At 38.5% G+C, this 22,782-nt stretch overlaps 1 protein-coding gene across 6 annotated transcripts in view; it reads right to left on the reverse strand.

The window, feature by feature from the left end:
- Positions 1-22,782, reverse strand: part of VPS13B (vacuolar protein sorting 13 homolog B) — a 940,751-nt gene that overhangs the window by 21,825 nt on the left and 896,144 nt on the right. For all 6 annotated transcript variants that reach the window (XM_048841327.2, XM_048841328.2, XM_048841325.2 and 3 more), the window contains 6 exons: positions 19,426-19,553; positions 18,250-18,449; positions 8,741-8,859; positions 7,149-7,972; positions 3,150-3,326; positions 2,098-2,268 (listed from right to left, as the gene is read on the reverse strand). In XM_048841327.2, coding sequence (XP_048697284.2) covers positions 2,098-2,268; positions 3,150-3,326; positions 7,149-7,972; positions 8,741-8,859; positions 18,250-18,449; positions 19,426-19,553 — 1,619 coding nt within the window. The remainder of the gene's footprint in view (positions 1-2,097; positions 2,269-3,149; positions 3,327-7,148; positions 7,973-8,740; positions 8,860-18,249; positions 18,450-19,425; positions 19,554-22,782) is intronic.

Raw genomic sequence — 22,782 nt, forward strand, 5'->3', positions numbered from 1 at the left:
GTATGTGTATTATGTACATAACTTAGATGCCTAGTGTTTGTATACTTAATAAGAGAATCAGTCTTTTTGATGTTATCAAGAAGAAATCAAGATTTGTGTCTGATACAATTGTGAAGTCTGCTGATTCCTCACAGATACTGACAGGCTCCATACTTGTCAATTCCCCTAGAGTAACCACAGGTATTTATTTGGGAGGTTAATTATTTCTATTGCTAAGAATAGTAGGTATTACTTTAGCGGTGAAGAATTTGTAAACAGAACCATGGAGACAGAGAGTACAAGTTCCTTATTCCTGGGACTGTTGAAATTTTAAAATAAAACAGCGCTGCAACTGCAGTCTAAGCCAACATGTAAACCATTGCTCTTCTTTCGTGTTTTGGGGAACAGCAGCAATTAAAAGCAAGACGTTATTTGGTATTTAGATGAGTACTGTTTAAGTGCAACATTAATAACCTCATATTTCCAGCATAATGTTTGAGTTCTTGGGTAATCAAGGAGGCTCCAGCATTCTAATTCCTGCTATTTTCATAAACCCAGAAGTATCCACATAACCACTGTAGCCTTTCAAAAAGATATTAGGAAACTTAGTGCACTGTGCCTGGGTGTATGTGACCAGTGTGGTGTAATCCACTGGTAAGCGTGTGTTACAAGTCGCCTGTATGTGCCAATCCACAGAGGATATTAGTTGTTACAGCCCCCAAGAACAGAGTGTTGGCTCTTTAGCTCAAGTTGTAGCAGCTCATGCTTTTAGCTCTGCAGTTCCCCAGTTCAGTCGCCTCTGTGTTGGCCAAAAGGGTGGCCATCACATTGGCCTGTGGTCTTATTTGTGACTGAGGTAAGATCACAAAACTATTTCTCACCAGCATCCAATACAGGACTGATGCAATGCTTCCCAAAGTGAAATCTTTATCCAGTTACTCAGCTTGACTGCCCCCAGCCCAATAAAACAAAACAAAAAAAACCTTCTGTAAACTGCCTATGATTTGCAATATCTGTACCAGTTTACTATTGGGTTAGTGGCTACTAATATATGCAATTGCTGCTTCATACACATTTTCTCTCAGGACACTAGCTTGCCAGGTTACAGCATTATCAAATGACAGGGCTTCATATCATCTAATATTTTCGCTTAAAATAATTTTCAGTAACTTAACCTGAACTTGTAACATTTTACCACTTCCTCTTTGGGGCTTTCAGGGTTGCGGTTGTAAATTTAGGAGTTGTGTATAATACTGAAGATTAGGAACAAGGACAAATCCTGTCAAGCTCATCTCTTTTAACCTTTTGCTCTGGACTGTTTTTTGGTCACTTTGATCTCTGAGGGATTCATACTCCTTCATATGCACTAAGGCACCTTGCCAAAGAATACAATTTGGCATTCCTTTGCTAGTGTGACAAATAGAAGTACCCTAGAAAATCCAGTTCCTGAATGCTTTAACTAGAAAACTTCCTTTCAGAGATTTTCCAGAGTGGTTTAGTTTTCAAACTTTTATGTAATATTTTGAAATATCCATAGTGATCTTCACCTCTGACCAAACCATTTGGCTGCTTGACTAATATAATTATACTGAGTCAGGCCAATCTGGCTTTCTTTGCAAAAGTAGAATTCTTCATCAAAGTTTACTTGACATTTGCACTATGCTCAAGTGGTTTTCAAACAAAAACAAGCATCACTGATATCTATTGTGCAGTAGAAAACACAATCAGTTTTAGAAAGTTTTCCTATAACTCACTGGAAAGTAAACATCAGAATGATGATGTCTTTGTGCTGACTTGCCTACAAGCCAGCATATGCCCACTACAGAATTATTCTTTCGTTTTGAGCGATACATCATGTACCAATAAAAGTGTTTCATGAGAACAGTATGAGAATATGAAGTTATTCTATATTTGCAATTATTATTAACAAGAAAAATAACATTTAAACTCACCATAATCCTGGATGAACAGAAACAAAATCTCGTATAAGTAACTCTGTGTCAATTTAAGAAAGTTTTGATCTTTGTATCTCTAACTTGCATACAACTGTATGAAAGACTAATGAGTAGTTCATAAATATCCAGTACAACTATGATTAATATGGTAACAATACGTTACCTAAAAGGCTGATGCCTAAGCGGGAAAGCCCCTGTCTTAGTCCTTCTCCCAAATTCTCTGGAAGCTGCCTTCTCCATTCTTCTTGTCTGTTATAATGCTCCTCATCCAGTGACAGACGATCCATATTCCGAGCAAGACTTGTTGCAAGATTGGTAATTGATGTCAGTGTACCTAAATACATGTAGTTATATGTTTGAATCTGGATCAAACTGTTTTATTCTAAGTCTCATTGAAATATGCTTACCAACAGAACAGCAATTCAACTGAATAAATTGCTCATGTGTAACATAAATTTATTATTATTTGTTAAGCAACATCAATGTACTTCATTAGTGCATATCATGCCTTTTACATTGCCCTTTACCAGGCCTGCCTTACTAGTGACAAGCGCAGCTCATCCACATATCCTTCCTTGGTTCCCAAACTATTACAAATCTGACATGAGCATAATGGGGATGGATGGAAAGGTAAATCAAGATTCATAAAATGATCCTACAAGGGCTTCTCGTCTTTGAATCTGAATTGCTAGCAAACAGCTAATGCTCCATTTTCTGTTGCTGACCTTGTTAAGCCACAAGATGGCACTGTTTATGTATCCTTGTAAAAGAAAAGCTGGCTATGTTTTAAATTCAGATCTGCCTTCCCGTCAAAATGTACTTACAAAAGTTATGACAACTGCATCTACATTTTTTTTTAGAAATAATAAATATGATGAGGCAACGTAGTGTAGAATTTCTTATGTTTAGCAGAAGTACTGAACACCTTTAATATTTCTGTAGTTATCACACGGAATAATGGCCAAGCCAATCTTGGTTTCCCCAATGGGAGGTTTAAAATTCTGAAGTTTCTGAAACATTCTAGCATACTGTAGTCAAGAAGTGATCTGTTTAATACATAAGACATTATATATGAGCTTTGTTATCCTCCCTGCATTTCTTTGCAATCTAACAAGGCAAACAAAGCTGCAGGCAATTTCATTTTAAACTTTAACACATTCTTTAACAATGCATGACAACACGGCAGAGGTAGGAGCAATGAAGTGAAAGATCTACCTTTGGAAATGTGTTTAACAAACGATGTTGTTCCTCTGGAAACTCCACTGACAAATGCTCCTGGGCCTCTGGTCAGCCCCTCATATGGGAGCCTAAAGAAGTCAGCTATGCCATTCCCTATACTTCGCACCAAGCTAGCTGGGCTTCCTAGAATTTCCAAAGATCCAACAACCCAGCCTATGTGGAGAAACAGGACAAGTGTTACATTCACTAAAATTGTGGAAGCAGCAGTTGTGAAAAAGTTATTCCTTAATTCCTTTTTTTTTTACACTAGAATTCACCACATTATGAACTTCCTCTAAGCAAACACGGGAAATAACTCATCCACTATGAATTCAGAAATGGCAATCTTTCATACTTTGTAAATCAAAGAAATCCCTTTGGCAAACTCACAAATAGCTTTGGAATGACTTCCTTCCACGAGCCTCCCGTATTTCTGCTAAATGTGTGCGTGGAGAGATGGAGGCTAGATTCTAACAACTAGGAGCAACAGTACTGGAGGCTTAGCTTCTTTTGTAGGCAACATAGTGATTTCTCATCCTTACGTGAGAGAATCATGACAGCCAGTTTACAGCAATTCAATGTACAGACTTATGGGAGCATGGAGGTCAATTGCTTGATGGGGTGTTGGAAAAGGGGATGCAGATTTTTGACAAGTGCATGAGAAGTTATTTTTCATCCACCCCAACCCTCCTGAGCTGATCACTTTCTTCTTGAGCCTAGTTCTAGCCAGACAAATGTCTTTTTCTCAGTACAGTTGTGTAAACAGCAATGACATATACATGCTGATTAGATTACTCATAAGGGAGTATTCCCTATGAATATCCCAGGAGAGGTATCTGGAGATCTGGTTTCCTATATAAATACAGGGTTGCCAGAGGCCAGCCTGATGGCCACTGTATAGTGCTCTGTTGTGAGTCTTACTGTAAATCTGCTTTGCAGATCTCTTCTTTTTCAGGCTGGTGGATTGGCAGGAGGTTATTAAAGAGATGGTGCTGCCATAACTGTTGTTTTCAGCAGCCCATTGAGACTGATTCAGAAACAACAATAAAGACTCATTAGAAACTGCCTGCTCTGCCAGCCTCACAATCACAGATTTCAGTTAGGGCTGCCAGAGTCACATGATACATAATAGTGACAGAATAGTAAAAGAGAGACTGAACTGCCTCTTGTCTTCCTACTGAGGACTGTCAAACTGCTTTGCCCTCCTTATTCCCATCCCATCATTGTGGGCTCCTGTTCTCCAGATTCTTTCCTCGTGACCCCTCACAGCCACTCCTAAGGCTGAATCACGAAACTGAGCAGAGAGAAAATGTTACTCATGTGAAAGAAATTAATCTTGTGCTATCATTTTAAGCTTCTGGAAAATCTATTATTCTTATAGAATCTGTCCCCCATTTTCAGCTTTGTCACTTGAGAGGTACAGTACACTAAAGATAAAAAGCAGGAATCATAGTGGACATGAGGGAGAGGCTCGGATGGGTACAAACACCAAAAAAACCCACCCAAGTACAGTTAAGTGGCAACTCCAGGAGAAGATCTCGAATGAAAGCCTTCGGACATTGGCAAAAGTCCTGCAGTTGCTGCCCTGCAGAGGTGTTTGCCATTGGCAGCCCTCTCTTGCTGGGAGCCCAGGGGAACCCTGTGCTCCCACATGGGCCTGCTACCTCACTTCAATGTAATATTTCCATAAAAAAGTATTTGCCACTGTATAAAGTGACGGAAAACAGGATGAGGCTGGCAGTGGTGTACAGATGGAACGTATGCTCCATCTGCTCAGGATTGTTTCTGATCAATAATGGTGCAATGATCATTTATATCTACCATTTTTGTACATTTCAGGCTTTTTCAAATGTTTTAGGTAATGGAGTCCTTCCAGGAGCTGCTTCCCCCTCAGAGACCCCATCATCAAAACAATGGTTCTCCAGGTGAGGAAGAATGGATGCAGATGCCCAAGAAATCATCCGTGCTGATCTGATCACCGATTGCTCATGAATGACGTAAAATGGTCCATGCCACAGAGGGCTGAACATGTAGCCTCTCCACAAAACCGACAGACCCTGCCAGTCTGAGGTGTGGGGTACTGAGCTTGCCTGAACTCTGCTCACACACTGCCAATCAGCTTGTTCAACTATTATGGATAGGCAGGGCTGAAACTGTTTAAATACAAAGTTCTGGGACAACCTGGCATTCCTGTGACTGCACTACAGTTTGGCTTTGAATAATGAACTGTTGGTTCTGGCAAGGCTGGGGAGGCAGCAAAGCTCATCTTCAAGGTGTGTGTGTGTGCGCGAGAGAGAGAGAGAGAGAGAGAGTGCGCGAGCGACCATTTCTGGCCCATACTCAGGAGTGAAGCTGATGGACTCTCAATGGAACTTTGTCCAGAATCTTGCCTGGAGGTCAGATCACCATGATTCAAGCACTTTTAATGAAGGAGGTAAGTGTGGGAGGAAGTGTGTGTATATGGGGAGAAATGAGGAACTGAGCAGAATCCACCAAAATTCACAAATTCTGTATTAAAATTGTACAATGTTTCATAAGCCTTATTCTACTACACATCAGAAGGCACTTAGTATTTATATCTGCTAACAAGAAATAACCATTACTACAATGTCTTAGCAAAGATCCACCATGTTCTCCTAATTGATAACCTATTGGGATTAATTTTGGCTAATAAAATTCAAAATTTCCATATGACTTTTGCTAATTTAATGTGACAGTGTTAACCAACATTTTTAAACAGCGTTCCCTTTAAACACAGCCCAAGCCACCAAAGTTGTCATTTTCTGCTAATTACTGGAGGATGTGGGATGGCTAACTCCAAATCCAAAAGATGAACGTTCCTGCTACCTGTGATATGGATAGCTGGTGCATGGAGGTAATGGGCATCTTGTGCCACTGCATTAGTTGGACTGCAATTTGGCTCTTAATTAGCAGGAAGCTAAATCTCTCCTTTAGTACTATAGGGGCCTGATTTTAAAAAATGTTTGCACGCAAGTGCATGTGAAAATATCTATCTAACTGGTGTGTACCATTATGGCATGATCAGCTCTGCAAATCAGATATCTGCACATGGGAAAGACCAGTTAGGCTTCTCACTGGCCATATTCATCTATAAATACCTGATACACATGCACAGTCATGGTAATTATGCATGAAAATGTGGTACATAATTGTGTACACACTTTGTGCGTGTAGCAAAAAAGGAAAAAATAAGATTTTGGAAAATCTGACTCTACATACTTAGGAAAATATATATGATGTTGCAATAAGTTCTACATTAACTGTGTGTGATCATTTACAAATTCCAGTGCCTATTAAGGTGTAGAAGAGACTGAGTCACTTTATTATGAATTTATGGGGGTCAGAATTTCAAGAATGCATCCATTAATCTAAGAGTCTAATTGCTCACTATTGATCCTGTATGGGAAAAAGTTAGTACAGCAAACTACATACTTCATGGATCAAAGGACAATAAACATCTGTGTGCCAGTTTAGCATGAAGGCTCTATGAAGAAAGACAGATTCCTAATCATAAAGTGCAGCCGTAAGATTTAACAAGAAAACAACATTCAGTGGTATAATTTGCTTTGAATGCATAGCAACTTATTGAATAATTTGATTAAATAAACTCTTTTTTGTGAGTTCATGTTAGGAATTTGTGTTTTGATTCTGATTGTATTTATAATCTGAGATGACAAAAACTAAAACACATAGAACACATTACAATAGTTTTTACAGGACTTTGGAAAAGTCTTCAGGTGGTCAACTAACATTCACCACAGCTTTAAACGTACATCAACTTCAGCCCCACCATTTTATTTGACCCCTCATATTGCAGAATATCAAATGTTTCTTAGACTATGATCATCATTTTGCAAGACCATCTAAAGCACAAAACAACAGATCTGACTCTAGTAGGTAGCTTGTGAGAGAATAACTGGATACTGGTACATAATGAAAATGTTACAATTCTAACCATAAGGAAAAAACACTGACCTGCTCTGAACAGTGCCCCCGCCGCATAATGCATGGCCAAGGCATGGATGAGCTGTCTGGCAGTGGTGTAGATGGGTCCTCGTTCAAACACAGAAAAGGAGAGAGGGGTGTGATCTGAAGCTATATACAGCTTTAGTGAAGCATGGATACTGACCAAGAGGTTAACTGGTTGTATTGCTAACTTCCTTAACTTCACTGGGTCGACTAGAGCTTTAGCATGCTGTCTCACTTGTTCAGGCAGTATCTGGGTAATAGCTGAGGTTTTCATGCAATGATCAATCACTTTGCTGTCTGGAAGATATGTATCAAATAAGGTCTTAATGTAATAAACAAATGTGTCTTCCACATACAGCCTGGCTGGTTTCAGTTCGAAGTTGAGGTCATTAACGCAAAACAAGAAATTCTGTTCCTCTGATAAAGTGATGCAGAGTTTTATGAAACAGTTTTCCTTATATTCTTCCAAATCTTTGTTGGATAAAATGAGATTGTTCACTTTGGACCACTGCATGGTTTCATTTTTCTCTCCCTGGCACAGCAGGACTGCAAAATGGAAACTGGATTTATTATACAGCTGGTTGTCCAGTTGCAAGTCTCCACAATATATTTGGAGACTATAAAACTGAAGATGACCTTCGGAGGTCTCTCCCTGGAATTCATGAGACAGGGATCTCAAGTAGCTGGCTACTGGTGCCATGTTAAGGAAAATGTTGTCCACTGTAAGCCGCAGAAGTTCAGATGACATTTTATGATTTGTGATTTCATCAAACACTGCAAGGCTTGCCTGGCTGATGAACATTTTAAATATAATGGTCTTCTCCTGAGTTCTAGATAGGAGGAAAGGAAAACATGAGTTTGCAATTTTACTTGATTTGACCTGGCATCTTGTTTTTCCAAAAAAGCTATTAGGAGGCACAAGTGCTGCTGGATGATCACTTTCTCAGGGATTAATCCTTAATTATAGCTCAAATAAAAACTCTGCAAATATACATTCCTCTCTCAGTGTATCATCATCTCTGGAAGCTGAGCATTTTGTTATAAATAGGTGATGTTATAATTAAGAGTTGAACAGATTTGAGAGCCAAGTTTTAGCAATGCTATGACAGTGGGAGAGAGTCTTCTAAGGAAGAGTGTTATAAAGATGATGGAGTGCATAGTTAACTACTGTGTATAGGGCCATTCCTGCAGCCCTTACTGAAGAAAACTCCCACCAATTTCAGTGGGAATTTTGCATGAGTAAGAACCGCAGGAACTGGCCACATAAACTTTAAACTTGTGAATACACTCAAAATTACAATGGAAACTATTTTTAATTCTTTAAAATGAATAGCTCAGTACTGTTTATTATACCAGACATTGAGTGTTTATCCTAGAGTGACATGACCTCACATGTTAGATTGTCATGTTTTACTGTGATATACAAAACATAATATGTGGTCTAAACTTATGCCACTGCGTATGCAGTGGTATTAGACAAAGCAAATAGTTATGCCAGATTTCATAAGTCACTTCACACTTAGAGGGCTTAATGACTTCCTAGGATAAGTTTTTAAATTTACCAATGTTTTTTATGATCTTCCATGAGCTTTATATACCTGTTCAGGTTGCTCTGGACAGGTCCTGGTCTTCCTTCTGGTGCCAAAGTTATTATTATTGTACCACAGCTATGAGCAATGTCCACATAAACATAGCCAAAACCAGTTAAGAACACAATCTAGAAGACAACATTTAAAAAACTAATTAGAAATATATAAAATGCTACTGAAATTGCTGATTTTACTCTAGTACAATTTGATTCAATGCTATTACCACTTTCTACTTGCAATTTTTCACCTCAAATTATACATTCTGTTAAGAGGCAGAAACAGTTTGCGTTCAGAAGAAAAAAAAAGATTAAATCCAGATTCCTAAATATTCCATCTGTAAGGTTAATAGAGAAGAATATAATAAATGAGAGAGAAAATTAGCTCCTCATCCTTTACTTCCAAGAACTGATAAATACATTTTAACAGGGTGGAGCTTCCTGGAGTCTAACCTGGATGTGGGAGGGAGAAGCCAGTTTAAATGCTAAAAAAATAACGAATGACTTTCAAACTCTTTGATTTCAGACCACTGAGCAAAGAATCTCCCCGGAGCTCTTCAAAACACCCCCCAAAAATCAGAACTAAGCTGCATCAACAAGACTCTTTGCAACTAAGAACCCCTTTGAGGCAATGAGAGAAACTATGCTGTGCCTCACTGGAGGTGTCTCCAATTCATTCAAAAACAAGCCAGTGGGGTGTAAGTACGCTTTTACAAACACACATGTTATATTTGAACAGAATCCCAAATTCAGTCCAGTTTTCAAGCATTTAAAATTGAAGATCCTGCTTTCTACCCAAATCTATGGGTATGAGAGAGGGCTACGTCAGTTGTATCAAAATGGTGGGAAACGTGAAAGTAAACTCACAGAAGACTAAATGCTGTCAACTTTTCGAAGATGCACATGTCTAACCAGCCAGGTCAGTATCAACTGAGCTTGTTGTTAACACGTTCAAATTGGTTTGGTTAAAACATTATAATAGGCAAGGGTGCTGGAACACATTCCCCGCCCTCAATAGCTTTTTTTGTTTGCCTTCCTTGCAGCAATGTGGAGGCAAAGTTGGAGTAACCAATACTCGGATTTAGAAACACAATTTTAAAAGAAAATATAGGAATGTACAGTTGTCAAAACTTGCAGATTGTCCAGTGTGTAAAAAGGCTAAAAGGGCCAGCTCCTTCTAGAGATAAATGAGACCTAGGATTTTAGCTGGTGGATGTTGTGCCTGTATGGGTGCCTGAAGTCTTCACATACTGAGGTCTCCCTTGGTACTCTCAACTCCTCCCAGCAAGGGAAGGCTAAAGGATTCAGAAGTGAGCTGAGTCCTAGGGAGTAAAGGCAAGGGGGTCTACCCTGAGTTATTAGTTATATGATGGCAGCCATGTAACCCTGCACCAGACCCAGTTAAATTCCTGGTATGTGAGATGGGTGGCCATGGTGTTAAGTTAATAAGGTTGCAGCTTGCCCCCTTAAAAACATTCCAGTGTCTGCCTTTCATTTACTTAAATGTCCTAAGCAATAAAGAAGTGGTAAAAGCATATCAGTATCTAAGGACAGCTACAAAAGTATGGAAGGCCTAACAAGTCAGTAGCCTGAGAATTTGATGATTGTGTTGCTGTGTTTTGCTTACAGATTTGCAATGTGTGCTTGAGAAGTAAATGTGCTCATGAAGTGACTCATATATAGCATGTGTTTTGTACTTCATTTCATGAAACCTTCACAGATTTTCATGTTGTTCTATGAAAAAAAGAGAATATGTTTTTCAGGTTTGGAAAAAACACAACAAATGTGGTTAGCCCTGCAGAAGAGACAGCAAGCTGCATTCTGTACCGTATTGTACATCACCAACAGAATTGTTTACTAAATTTTAATTCCATGGCCTATCATTTACACCTGTTTCAGATTGAAAGCCTAATTTGAAGATAATGGCTACCCACTGAAAGACAATAAACATGGGGGAATCCCACAATGCCATATTAAAAGAATTACTTCTAAGAGACAGAGGAAAAATTGTGTTGGTAGCTTGAAATAAGAGAGATATATAACACATGGAGAAACAAGCCTCCAGACTTGAGATCTGTAGGGTAAGCCAAATGCAGAAAGCTGCTCTGCATAAACAAGGACATTTACTGGTGGGAACACAGAAGAGATTCTTCTGTTCTTCAAAACTCTAGGTAAGGTACAAAGGAAAGAAATACAAATACAAAAATTGGCTAGGAAAAACTAAGAAAGAAACAAACACAGGAAACTCAGTATCCAGCTCTGATGAAGAGATGACTTGATTGTTGACAAATCAACTGTGAGAACATTAAATAAAATCCAGTAGTTCATAAGGAATCCAATTTTATGTGTGATTGTTGGATTCAAGGTAAGAATGATAATAGTTTTATGTTATTATAGCTGTAATTTGTTTTATGTTTTCCACATTACAAGTACAAAATTTGTTTTTTATGGAACAAAAAATTGAACGATAGCAGAACTATAATGAATGGACATTATTTGCAGCCATACAGCCTCAGACTGTGATTTCAACTTACCACATGAGCTATGGTTGGCTGTTGGATGAGAGAGCTCTAAGGTGAAAGTAAGTGCTGAAGGGAGTAACGCTGTGTTGGTGATTCAATAGGTGGTGCTCTTCATTCTGAGTTCTGAACCAATGCCCAGCTACTGTATCATGGTTCTGCTATCCATCTGTCTGAATGCATCACAGTGGTATCTGAACAGAGTACCTATGCTAGAGGTTGTGTTTTTTAAAATGGGATGTAAAACTGAAGTCTTGACCATTTATAAACATAAAAATCCTATGGCACATTTTGCAAGATTAGGAGTGTTAGTTCACTTTGTGTCAGAGTCTAATTTTAACTCAGAGATCACTGTACATGCTACTCACCTAAAATTCCCCCATTCTTTCAGATGGACACAGTATTCTTAGCCTCCTATCCTAAACTCTTGTGTAGTGTTGTGTTCTGTGCCCCCTTTTTTTTTTGGCCACATTTCTGTTGCGACTGCATCTCTTTTTTGGGTGAAATTATTCCCACATGTAAGGACAGATTCTGGCCATTCTTCATGGCTGTGAAAGAGTGCAGGAAGAGAATAATAAAGACTCTTTACCAGTCCCTTGTGCACAAGTCCATGATGCCCTACAACTTGAAAAGGGTGGTGCTCTACCCACCGCATCAGCTGATGGACCTAAACTGGTGGGAGGCGGAAAGAGAGTGTACACTGCATTCTCTTATAGAAGTGGCTTCTCCTTAGTACATTTGCCCCTACTGACATTCTCTCTGCCCCTGTACTGCCTCTTAAGCATCCTTTGGCTTTAAAATCCACAATCTAGCCCAGAGTTTGTAACATTTATAGACCCCTTCTGGATTCTTCTGGATGAAAGGTATTATGTATACATTTAAATCATTGTCATGGTATTCTCATCATTATTAGTTGCCCCTGGAATAAGTTTAGGTCCCACAGTTAGGAGTTACTGTGCCAAATCAGATCATACCATTGGTCTATCTACTCCAGTATTGTGCCTCTAGCAGTAACCAATTCTTGTTGTGTCCGAGGAAAGTGCATAACCCTAGAGTGTCCCTAGTTCACTAACTGTGAGGGATAGGCTCCTTTTCAAGCCCCAAACATGACCAGTTTATGCCTGGAAGCATGAATATTAATTTCTTCTACCATTATCTTAGCTTACAAATGTTATTTATGATCATGCAATTGTCAAATGCATTAAAATACCTTGCTAAATTATTTGTTTTAAAGATTTTCTGAAGCAATGAATTCACAGGTTTACTGTATACTACATTAAAAAGTATTTCCATTTAGCAGCTTTAAATGTACAGCTTTAAATGTACAGCCTTTCACTTTCAACCAAGGTCCTCTTGCATAATGGAATAGAAGAAACAGGAGTGTCTGGTGAGTTTTCACTATACCTTCATTATTCTATACATCTCAATCAAGTGTCCTTTTAAATCCAATCTCAGCTGGCTCTGACAATGGATACTAGATGGGACTAATTCTTTTAGTAAATTAGTAAAGCACTTTCTTTCTAGAGGAATAAAATGTGCCTGTTTGTACTTTGTACTTGACTGGACAAAAAGAAAGGAAATGATCCATGACTCTGTAAATCTCAGAAACTTCAGGGTCCAAACTTGGGTTATACACAAAAGGAACGTGCCTAGTTGTTGAATAGCATACTCATCACTTATTTCAGGTACTAGTATTTTTCTAGTAGAAAGTGGTGTCTTTGAAGAGAACTGCAAGGCCTCTTGAAAGAAAAATCACTATTTGTATACCCTAGAATTTCAATATCTAGGCCACTGATACAATATCCAGATCACCTGTCAGTATACCTACTTGATCCTATTTGTGAGACAGAGTTAAGTGATGATGGAAAGGTTCTAAGCAGGGCTATAGATAGTCAATGAGGTTTTCAGATTTCTTGCTGCCTTAACATGAACCTTCCTAATGATGCTGGAAGGGATAGACAAGAAGTCTTAATTAGAATGTTTTAAAAGCACCTGCCACTTAGAATTTCTGCATCTTTGCAGTGCAATAACTTTCCAGCTAGATTCAGGAAGTGCCTACGTGTCAAAAGCAGGACAAATGTTCTTCATACAACAGATTATTTGTGGGGATTGTAAATGAAACTGTTCAAGCTACTCTGCAGATCATGTCCTTCAGATTAATAGCTGATGGAAAGATTCTCCAGTAAAAACTTACTTCCTCCCAGTCTCCCACGTAAATTGCTTCTTTTAATCAGAGAATGCAGACTCCTTTCCTGATAATTTATATAGCATATCACTGACGTGTTATCTGTAAGAATTTTGAATGATCGTTCTTTCAAAACAGGATGTAAAGCAGGACTTCTTTGGGCTCCAAATAGAGATAGTAAGGGAGTTTGAATAAGGTTCTTTCCCTCAGCTTTGGAGCATCCATATCTATAAAGGCTGTATGATGGTGGAAACAATCAATGTAACCCTCCCATTAGGACTTTGACACACTTTTAAAAAGTCTAAAACCTGATGCAACCAAGCTTTTAAATGACTGTTGAAGGTCTAGCATGTTCTGGAGGGTCAGAGGAACAGTATTGCCAACCCAAAATGTTCAAAAATCTTGAGTCAGACCCGCACAAAATAATGAAATGGGATTAAAAATCATGAGATTCTTAAAAGCATCATATATTTTTGGAATGCATTTTGTTTGCTTTCTGGATTTTGAACCTTTAGAGTTTGCTCTGGTCATGTTTTTATGCTTTCCCCCATAACCATGAGGTCTAGAAATGTATTTTTTTTAAATGAAACCTGTGATTTTCACATAATCACTTGATCCTTAATAAGAACACCAAATATCACAAGACTCATGATAAAACTGTGAGAGCTATGGCTTTTCTACATGGCAATTTAGGGTGCGGAAAGCCTGTGTGCGATTCTGCAGCTTCACAGTAACATCCTGTGTGGGCACTGCTTCAGTGCAGTGCAAGCTCAGTGTCTGGCTTTCCAAGCTACACTTTCAAGTAGTAGTATGCCAAATTGCACTCCAGGACTTTCAGAGCACTGTAACAGTGTGCACATGGGACATTTCTGCATGGCAGGATGTTGAGCTGTAGATTCACACCCTGACTTGCCATGCAGTGACTTGCTGTTTAGATAAGCCATTAGATATTCTGAAGGAATCACTGTACCCCACAGAGCTAGTTTAAAGGTATTTTATATAACAGTAATGAAAGAAACCTACAGGCCTACACCCTGTAATATATTTATCTTAAGGCTTTGAAGCCTATGAACCTTGGCATAAGTGAGTTACTCAACAGTGACTCTGAGTTATTGGGGAACTGGGAATATCGTGTTTAGAAGATTTTTTTTGTGCCAGGCAACCACAGGAATAAGAACTTATATCAGCTTTGGATATTTTCGGATAGGAACATCTGCAAAAGTACAAACACAAACTTGCCTTCCCAATGAATTGATGTATATGCTAAGTTGAGATCATTATATACTAACCTATAGGATAAGGACACCTCAACATTATTATGGTGAGGAGGTCAGTTATGGACAAAGAAAGCTGGGCATCTACATGAATATTCATAGCAGTCACCAAGACATATAATAGGCCCAATCACCATGTAGGCCTCGAGATCGTGACCATCAGACTTGAATGGCATGCCAGTGGCAGGGTAGGACCTTCATGGATGACTGCCTGTCTCTTACCACTAAGTTTCCACAAGAAGGGGTAAGTATGTGATGTGTAAGGTATGGTGCAGAACACCACCTTAATTTTACAAAACAGCTACATTCTCATTTGGTTTGGAACATATGTGTTTTTACTAATTATACTAATAAAAGTATTTAAAGCTTTGCCCTCAACATGAGTGTTGTCATTGCACACATGTGGGGTTCCCAACCAGACACTAAACTTAATTCTGTTGTGCCTGATTCAGGGACCAGAACCTTTCAAACCTAGAGATTCAATCATCAATTAAATGGAAGTCCTTAACTATCAATATAAGCAATAACCAATAAGCAACAACCACTCAGTGAATCAGGTAACAACATCGATGTACAAACTATCATTGGACCAAACAACCAACAAATATCTTTGCATATAATGTAAAGTACATGCAGATTTGTGCTAGGTGCTGTTATGTTTGAAACTTAAATTACCACATAGTTTAAGAACACACCTGCAACAACATTTAGTATTTTCCTAAAGAGAGACGAATTAAGATAGCTGCTGCCATCTCTTTATTTTTAAGGTAGATCGTTAAGGTGGAGTAGTTATATTATGCACACAAAATAGCAACATAGTACATAAACAATTGCAAAGTGTAATCTTGGATTGATTTTTTTTAAAATTCTGCTTACTCAAGATACACTTCATCATTGAGCAAAGAAAGTTTTATTATTAGCCTCAATGCCTTGGGTTCAGAGAGTCCAAGAAATTGAGATGTTTCATACAAGTAAGTCAAAGGGACATTTAAAGATTGAGTTAAGCAAGCTGAGGGTCTGAAGTATCAGCATTTTTAATTGGAGAGAATTCCTCCACTAGGATAGGATCCCCAAATACTTTCAAATAATCTAATTCCTTCTTTGAGCCTGATTTCCATAAAGAACACTGGACTGGCATAATATCAATGACTGGAATTTGAAACCCTACATTGCTTGACTGGCTTGCTGAACTCAACTGAACTACTTGCTAATTAACATACTAGTCAATAATCAAGAACATTTTGTGAGTGGTCCCAAAGGAAAACATCTGAAACTACTATGTTTTTTTAAGTGGCCAAGCTGTTTGTGTTGATTCCATGTATGCAAATTACTTAAAAGATGGACAAATTCCTATTTAAAAAACAAAATAAAACACTATCCCAGGCAAGACAGTTTTCATTTACCTCAAAACAGAAGAAAAAACAATTGAAGAATAAAATAACTCCCCTTTCATATAAATATAAACTTCATTCCCATGAAGAAGCAGAGGGAGAATGACAATAATGGGTCCTGTGGGATTTGGAAGGATAAGGAAGCTGGAATAGTGAAGTTACTAAATGAGAGGAATTTACTCTGTGGGATCTTGCATATATTTGCTTCAAGAGGCCAGAGTTTCTCAAGATTGATGTGTCTAGCCCAAGTAATTTTCACAACAAGGCATCTGGGAATATGAAAAAGGAGCAACATAATTTAAAACTGGAAAATTTGTATTTTTTATCATAAAAATAACCATGCATGAATAACAGAATCATAGAAATGTAGGGCTGGAATGTCCGTCAAGAGGTCATCTAATTCATTCCCCCCATGGTGACACAGGACCAAATAAACCCAGACCATCCCTGAGTGGTATTTATCTAACATGTTCTTTAAAACTTCCAATGACAGGGATTCCACAATCTTCCTTGATAACCTTTTCCAGTTCTTAAGTTAGAAAGCTTTCCCTAATATCTAACCTATCTTTCCCTTGCTGCAGATTAAGCTCATTCTCTTGTCCTAACGTATGTGGACCTGGAGAACAACTGATCATTGTCCTCTTTATAACAGCCCTTAACATATTAGAAGACTTCCCATCTCAGTCTTCTCTTCTCTAGACTAAACATGCCCAGTTTTTAAAACCATTCCTCTTAGGTCAGGTTTCAGAGTAGCAGCCGTGTTAGTCTGTATCAGCAAAAAGAATGAGGAGTAGTTGTGGCACTTAGAGACTAACACATTTATCTGAGCATAAGCTTTCGTGGGTTAAAACCCACTTTATCGGATACATGCAGTGGAAAATACAGTAGGAAGATACGATGAAGTGGGTTTTAGCCCACAAAAGCTTATGCTCAAATAAATTTGTTAGTCTCTAAGGTGCCACAAGTACTCCTCATTCTTTTTCCTCTTAGGTCAGATTTTCTAAACCTTTTATTATTTTTGTTGCTCTCCTCTAGACTCTCTCCAGTTTGTTCACATCTTTGTTAAAATGAGGCACCCAAAACTGGACACAGCACTTCAGCTGAGGCCTCTCCAGTGCCAAGAGGAATAATCAAATCCTGCATCTTGCATACAACACTTCTGTTAATACACCCCAGATGTATATTGGCTTTTTTCACAACTTCATCATATTGGTGGTTCGTGTTCAATTTATGATCCACTATAACCCCCAGATCCTTTCTGCAGTACTACTGCTTAACCAGTTACTGCCCATTTTGTATATGTACATTTGATTTTTTCTTCCTAAATGCAGTACTTTACACTTGTCTTTATTGAATTTAATCTTGTTGACTTCAGACCAATTCTCCAATTTGACAAAGGTAATTTTTAATTCTAATACTCTTTTTCAAAGTTCTTGCAACCCCTCCCAGCTTGCTGTCATCCACGAATTTTGTAAGCATAATCTCCACTCCATTATTAAAGTCACTAGGGAAAATGTTGAATAGTGCTAGACCCAGGACAGACCCCGACGGGATTCCACTAGATACATCCTCCCAATTTGACAGCGAACCAGTGGTAAGTTCTCTCTGAATATGGTTATCCAACTGATGTACATCCACTTCTACCAATATCATATTGTTCATATTTCCCTAGTTTGCTTATGAGTAGGTAAACAATAACCATAAAATCGCAGAAATGTAAGACTGGATGGGACCTTGATAGGCAATCTAGTCCAGTCCCCTGAGATAAGGCAGGATCTAAAATTTCAACAAATACAGGGTTGGGGGGGAGCTCCTAGGACTTAAACAGAAAACACAAGTAACAGGGCCATGCACCAAAAAGGTAGTTACATATTTAGCATGTAGCTTGCTCCTGTGCAGATGCAGAGTATAGTTCTACCATTGTAAATTTCAAAAGCAAAATGACTGTACTCCTCTGGGCAGTGTTCTGTGCAAAGCGCCTAGAAGTATTGATCTTTGAAGGTCTGACATGATGGAAAATAATATATTTCCATGTGAATGTGCCTTTGCATGTGGAGATGCCTACTTACTACTGTGCGTCTGGTTCAGGCCATTTATCCCACATTTTAAAGCCATTTACCCACTAAGTTGAAAATATATTTTTAATGATTTACCTGTGTTCCTTGATTATTAATGTCCACAAAATCACTCCATTCATTCGTTAGTTCATCTGATGACATCACTTTCAGAAGAATGCTGGGCAGCAAGTCTTTGGTTTTGCAATCTGGGTAACTGGAGACTTGATGATAAAGCTCATGATGAATAGAACATTCAGCTGGAATCTTCTTGCAATAAACTTCAAACTTTGGCGTGTCTGAAATTTTACAAAATGTCTAGATTAGGCTCTTCAACTGTTGGTACTTACAGCAGAATCAAAGCCTACATGTTTACATGTACAAAAGATTTTTCTACTACCAAAAAAGCTCAGCTTTGTCTTTTATGTTTGGTTTCTGATTTTAAAATTTTTCCCCCCAACAACGTCTATTATTCAGTAATTTGTCATAGCTAGTGCTGATTGAAAATTATTCAATAAATATTTTTTTTGTCAGAATTTGTCAATTGGTCAAAATCCAAATGTTCTGTGGGGACATGTCAATTTCAATAAATTCCTTTGAAACCTGCCCAGTTTCCTGCCACTTTGCTCGCTTGGTTCATCAGGTGAGCTACTGGGGAACCTGGGCTTCCATGCTCCTGGCTCCTCTGAAGCTGAAAGCCTTGGCTACTGGGCTTGCAGCTCCTTGAACACCCAGACTCCTGACTTCTTGACTGCTCAGGCTCCCAAGGCTTGTAGGCTCCCCGGCTCCAGGACACCCTGCCAGGTGGACTGCCCCAAAGCTGGGACTCCCTGTAGAGCAGGGCAGAGAACGGTAATTCCATTTTGTAGAGAATTTCAAATTTTAGGTTCTCATTCTGAATCAAAATAAACCAGGACTTTGAAATTGCTAAGGCTCAAATTTGTAAAGGTATTTAGGTGTTGCATCACTCAGCATTGCCTAACTGATTTAGGAGTCTATGGGAATTAGGTTCCCAAGCACCTAATTCAGTTTTGAAAATGAGATGGAAGCTCCTAAATCAGTTAGGCATTGCAATGCTGAGTATCATAATGCCTAAATAGCTTTAAAAATCTGGGCATTGATCCTCAGCAAAACGGAATTACCATTCTCCACCCAGTGCTCGTCATAACTATAGGACCTACAGACTTAAAACTTACAGCAGAGATAAAGAGCATAATGGTTTTATTATGATAATGCTTTGTTTCTGATTACTGTTTTGTAACATAAATTCCATACCTTTGATGTTCTCCTTTACAAGTAATGAGACAGAACACCTGTTGTGGATAATTATGCGAGGACTAGGGTCTTCCGTAAGGGTTAAGTATGTCACCCCAAGATGCTCTTGATAAGTCAGTGCTATGGCTCTACAACAGAAAAAGATTATACATGTGATTATATAATTCTTTGCATGAACTTCAAATTTACTATTATTAACACCCCTTCTGCAAGATTTTTCACTCTTAGGCCCAATTCAGCAGACACTTATACATTGGTCCTACAGGGATTAGTTCTGGGTCCAGTTCTGTTCAATATCTTCATCAATGATTTAGATAATGGCATAGAGACTACACTTATAAAGTTTGCGGACAATACCAAGCTGGGAAGGGTTGCAAGTGCTTTGGAGGATAGGATTAAAATTCAAAATCATCTGGACAAACTGGAGAAATGGTTTGAAGTAAATAGGATGAAATTCAATAAGGACAAAGGCAAAGTACTCTACTTAGGAGGGAACAATCAGTTGCACACATACAAAATAGGAAATGACTGCCTAGGAAGGAGTACTGCAGAAAGGGAACTGTGGGTCATAGTGGACCACAAGCTAAATATGAGTCAACAGTGTAACACGTTGCAAAAAAAAGCAAACAACATTCTTGGATATATTAGCAGAAGTGTTGTAAGCAAGACACAAGAAGTAATTCTTCTGCTCTACTGCAAGCTGATTAGACCTCAACTGAAGTATTGTTTCCAGTTCTGGGTGCCACATTTCAGTAAAGATATGGACAATTGGAGAAAGTCCAGAGAAGAGCAACAAAAATGATTAAACGTCTAGAAAACATGACCTATGAGGAAAGATTGAAAAAATTGGGTTTGTTTAGTCTGGAGAAGAGAAGACTGAGACGGGACATGATAACAGTTTTCAAGTATGTAAAAGGTTGTTACAAGGAGGAGGGAGAAGAATTGTTCTTCTTAACCTCTGATGATAGACAAGAAGCAATGGGCTGAAACTGCAGCAAGGGAGGTTTAGGTTGGACATTAGGAAAAAATTCCTAACTGTCAGGGTGGTTAAGCATTGGAATAAATTGCCCAGGGAGATTGTGGAATCTCCATCATTGGAGATTTTTAAGAGCAGGTTAGACAAATACCTGTCAGGAATGGTCTAGATAATACTTAGTCTTGACATGAGTGCAGGGGACTGGAATAAATGACCTCTCAAGGTCCCTTCCATTCCAATGATTAAGCATGTGAGAAGTCCGACTGACAATACGTTTTAAAAGAAAGGCAAGAGAAAAATAGCACAACATTAGAGAATAAACTGACTTTAATGGGACTACTCATGTGTTCAAAATTAAGTACCTGCTGTTAGGATATAGATATTCAGGCCTGTCTGTAAAGGCCTATACTCTAAGAATTTAGATGTATTCTTATCACTTAGCTAGTTATAGAGGTATAAAAGAAAGAATCAAAATCACTGTCTGCCGGTGGTAAGGGCTTTCTCTTACTGTACAATCTGAGGCCCTGTTCTTAGGCTAAGGCCTTTGGCTAAGCAGCAGAGGCAGCCATAAACTGGGAAGTGAACGGTCAAATCCTTACATTCCTAACTAGTCACATTGAAATAAGGTGCTATTGGGCTGTTAGGCATACAGTCCTGTCCTGATGATGTCTATCACCTCCAGAGAAAGGGAAGTGCCTAGAAGATGTAAAAGGAAACTTAGTTTGATAGCATCCTGTCTGGCAAGAACTCACTTATCAATAGCTGGGATACGAAATCCTCATTTCTGTGTTGTTCTATCACTCTAGTCCCTGTTTCCCTATTGTTTGTCTGTATAATCTCTGTCTGGTTCTGTGATTGTTTCTGTCTGCTGTATAATTAATTTTGCTGGGTGTAAACTAATTAAGGTGGTGGGATATAATTGGTTAAATAATCATGTTACAATATGTTAGGATTGGTTAGGGTATAGCTAAGCAGAACTCAAGTTTTACTGTATAGTCTGCAGTCAGACAGGAAGTAAGGAGGGGAATGGGAACAGAGAATGGGGGTGGAGGAATCGGAATCATGTTTTGCTAAGGGGGGGAATGGGAACAGGGACACAGGTAAGGCTCTGTGGTGTCAGAGCTGGGAAGGGGGACACTAAGGAAGGAAACTGGAATCATGCTTGCTGGAAGTTCTCCTCAATAAACATCAAATTGTTTGCTCTTTTGGACTTCGGGTATTGTTACTCTCTGTTCATGCAAGAAGGACCAGGGAAGTAAGTGGGTGAAGGAATAAGCCCCCTAACACCCGAATGCTTGCAGGGTCAGAGCCTTAAACTGAAGATATATAGGAACTGAAAACAATGAGAATTTCAGGGCCAAATTTTGAAAATTGACTTCTGAAACAGTCCAGGAAAATGTGCATTTACATGTAAATGCTATATTAAAAAAATGTTTTTGTACATGTAAATGTGATTTGAAAAATACAACAACACAATACTCTGCAGTAATGATCCATAACAGTATCAGTATTTTCAAGTCTAGCATTTTGGATCACTACTATTGCAATTTAAAAAAGAAAATGAATTAATTGTGCACTATCATTAACGAATAAGAGGTACCATTTCCAGATTTGCACACACAACTGCTTGCTTGCATGTGCAATTTTAATGGCCACTTCTGAAAATCTGCTTCTTTAAAGTGATTTTTATGAAATAACATGTCTAAAATATGACTATGCCAGTTTTTGAAAGGGAGTGGTATGGATCCTTCATCCCCATCAGAATCCTGAGGAACCCCACATTATTCTTCCCCCGCTCTTAGGAACCCTATTTTTGCTAGCATCATTCCATCTGAAGTCTGCATAGGTATCTCTGGGATCCACCAATACCACTTCTAAATTATCTAGAGGAATTGCTGTTGAGTAATTGAATAATATGAGGTATTCCCACCTTACTCCATATAGACTGAGCATGTTGCCTCCAAAGCATCTCCCACCTCTGCTGGCCAAGTGAAAGAAAGACTATATGACTCCTTACATTGATGTAGCATCACTGATTTTAGTAAACTTTTTCTAATTTACACCCGCATAAGTGAGAGCAGAATCAGAGCTCAGGTCTGGAAATTAAAGTCAGGTCTCCTACATGGCAGTAGTTTTATTTTTAACTTGCTGGATGCATTTCTTGTTTTGAAAGGAGAACACATATTTGGATATAGGAAGCTTTACAACTTGGAGATCTTTTCTTGCTACATTCTCAAAACAGCTTATTCTCAATGTTGCTTTTCCTGCTCTTTTCTCTTACTCTTCTTATTAAATGTTATTGTGTATTTTTGCATAGCTTTCAAAGATACTTACCCAAATTGCTAGATTAAAAATTAAAATGGTTAAACAAATAAAAATTA

This window comes from Caretta caretta, chromosome 2 (genome assembly GCF_965140235.1).
Source record: "Caretta caretta isolate rCarCar2 chromosome 2, rCarCar1.hap1, whole genome shotgun sequence".
NCBI lineage: Eukaryota > Metazoa > Chordata > Testudines > Cheloniidae > Caretta > Caretta caretta.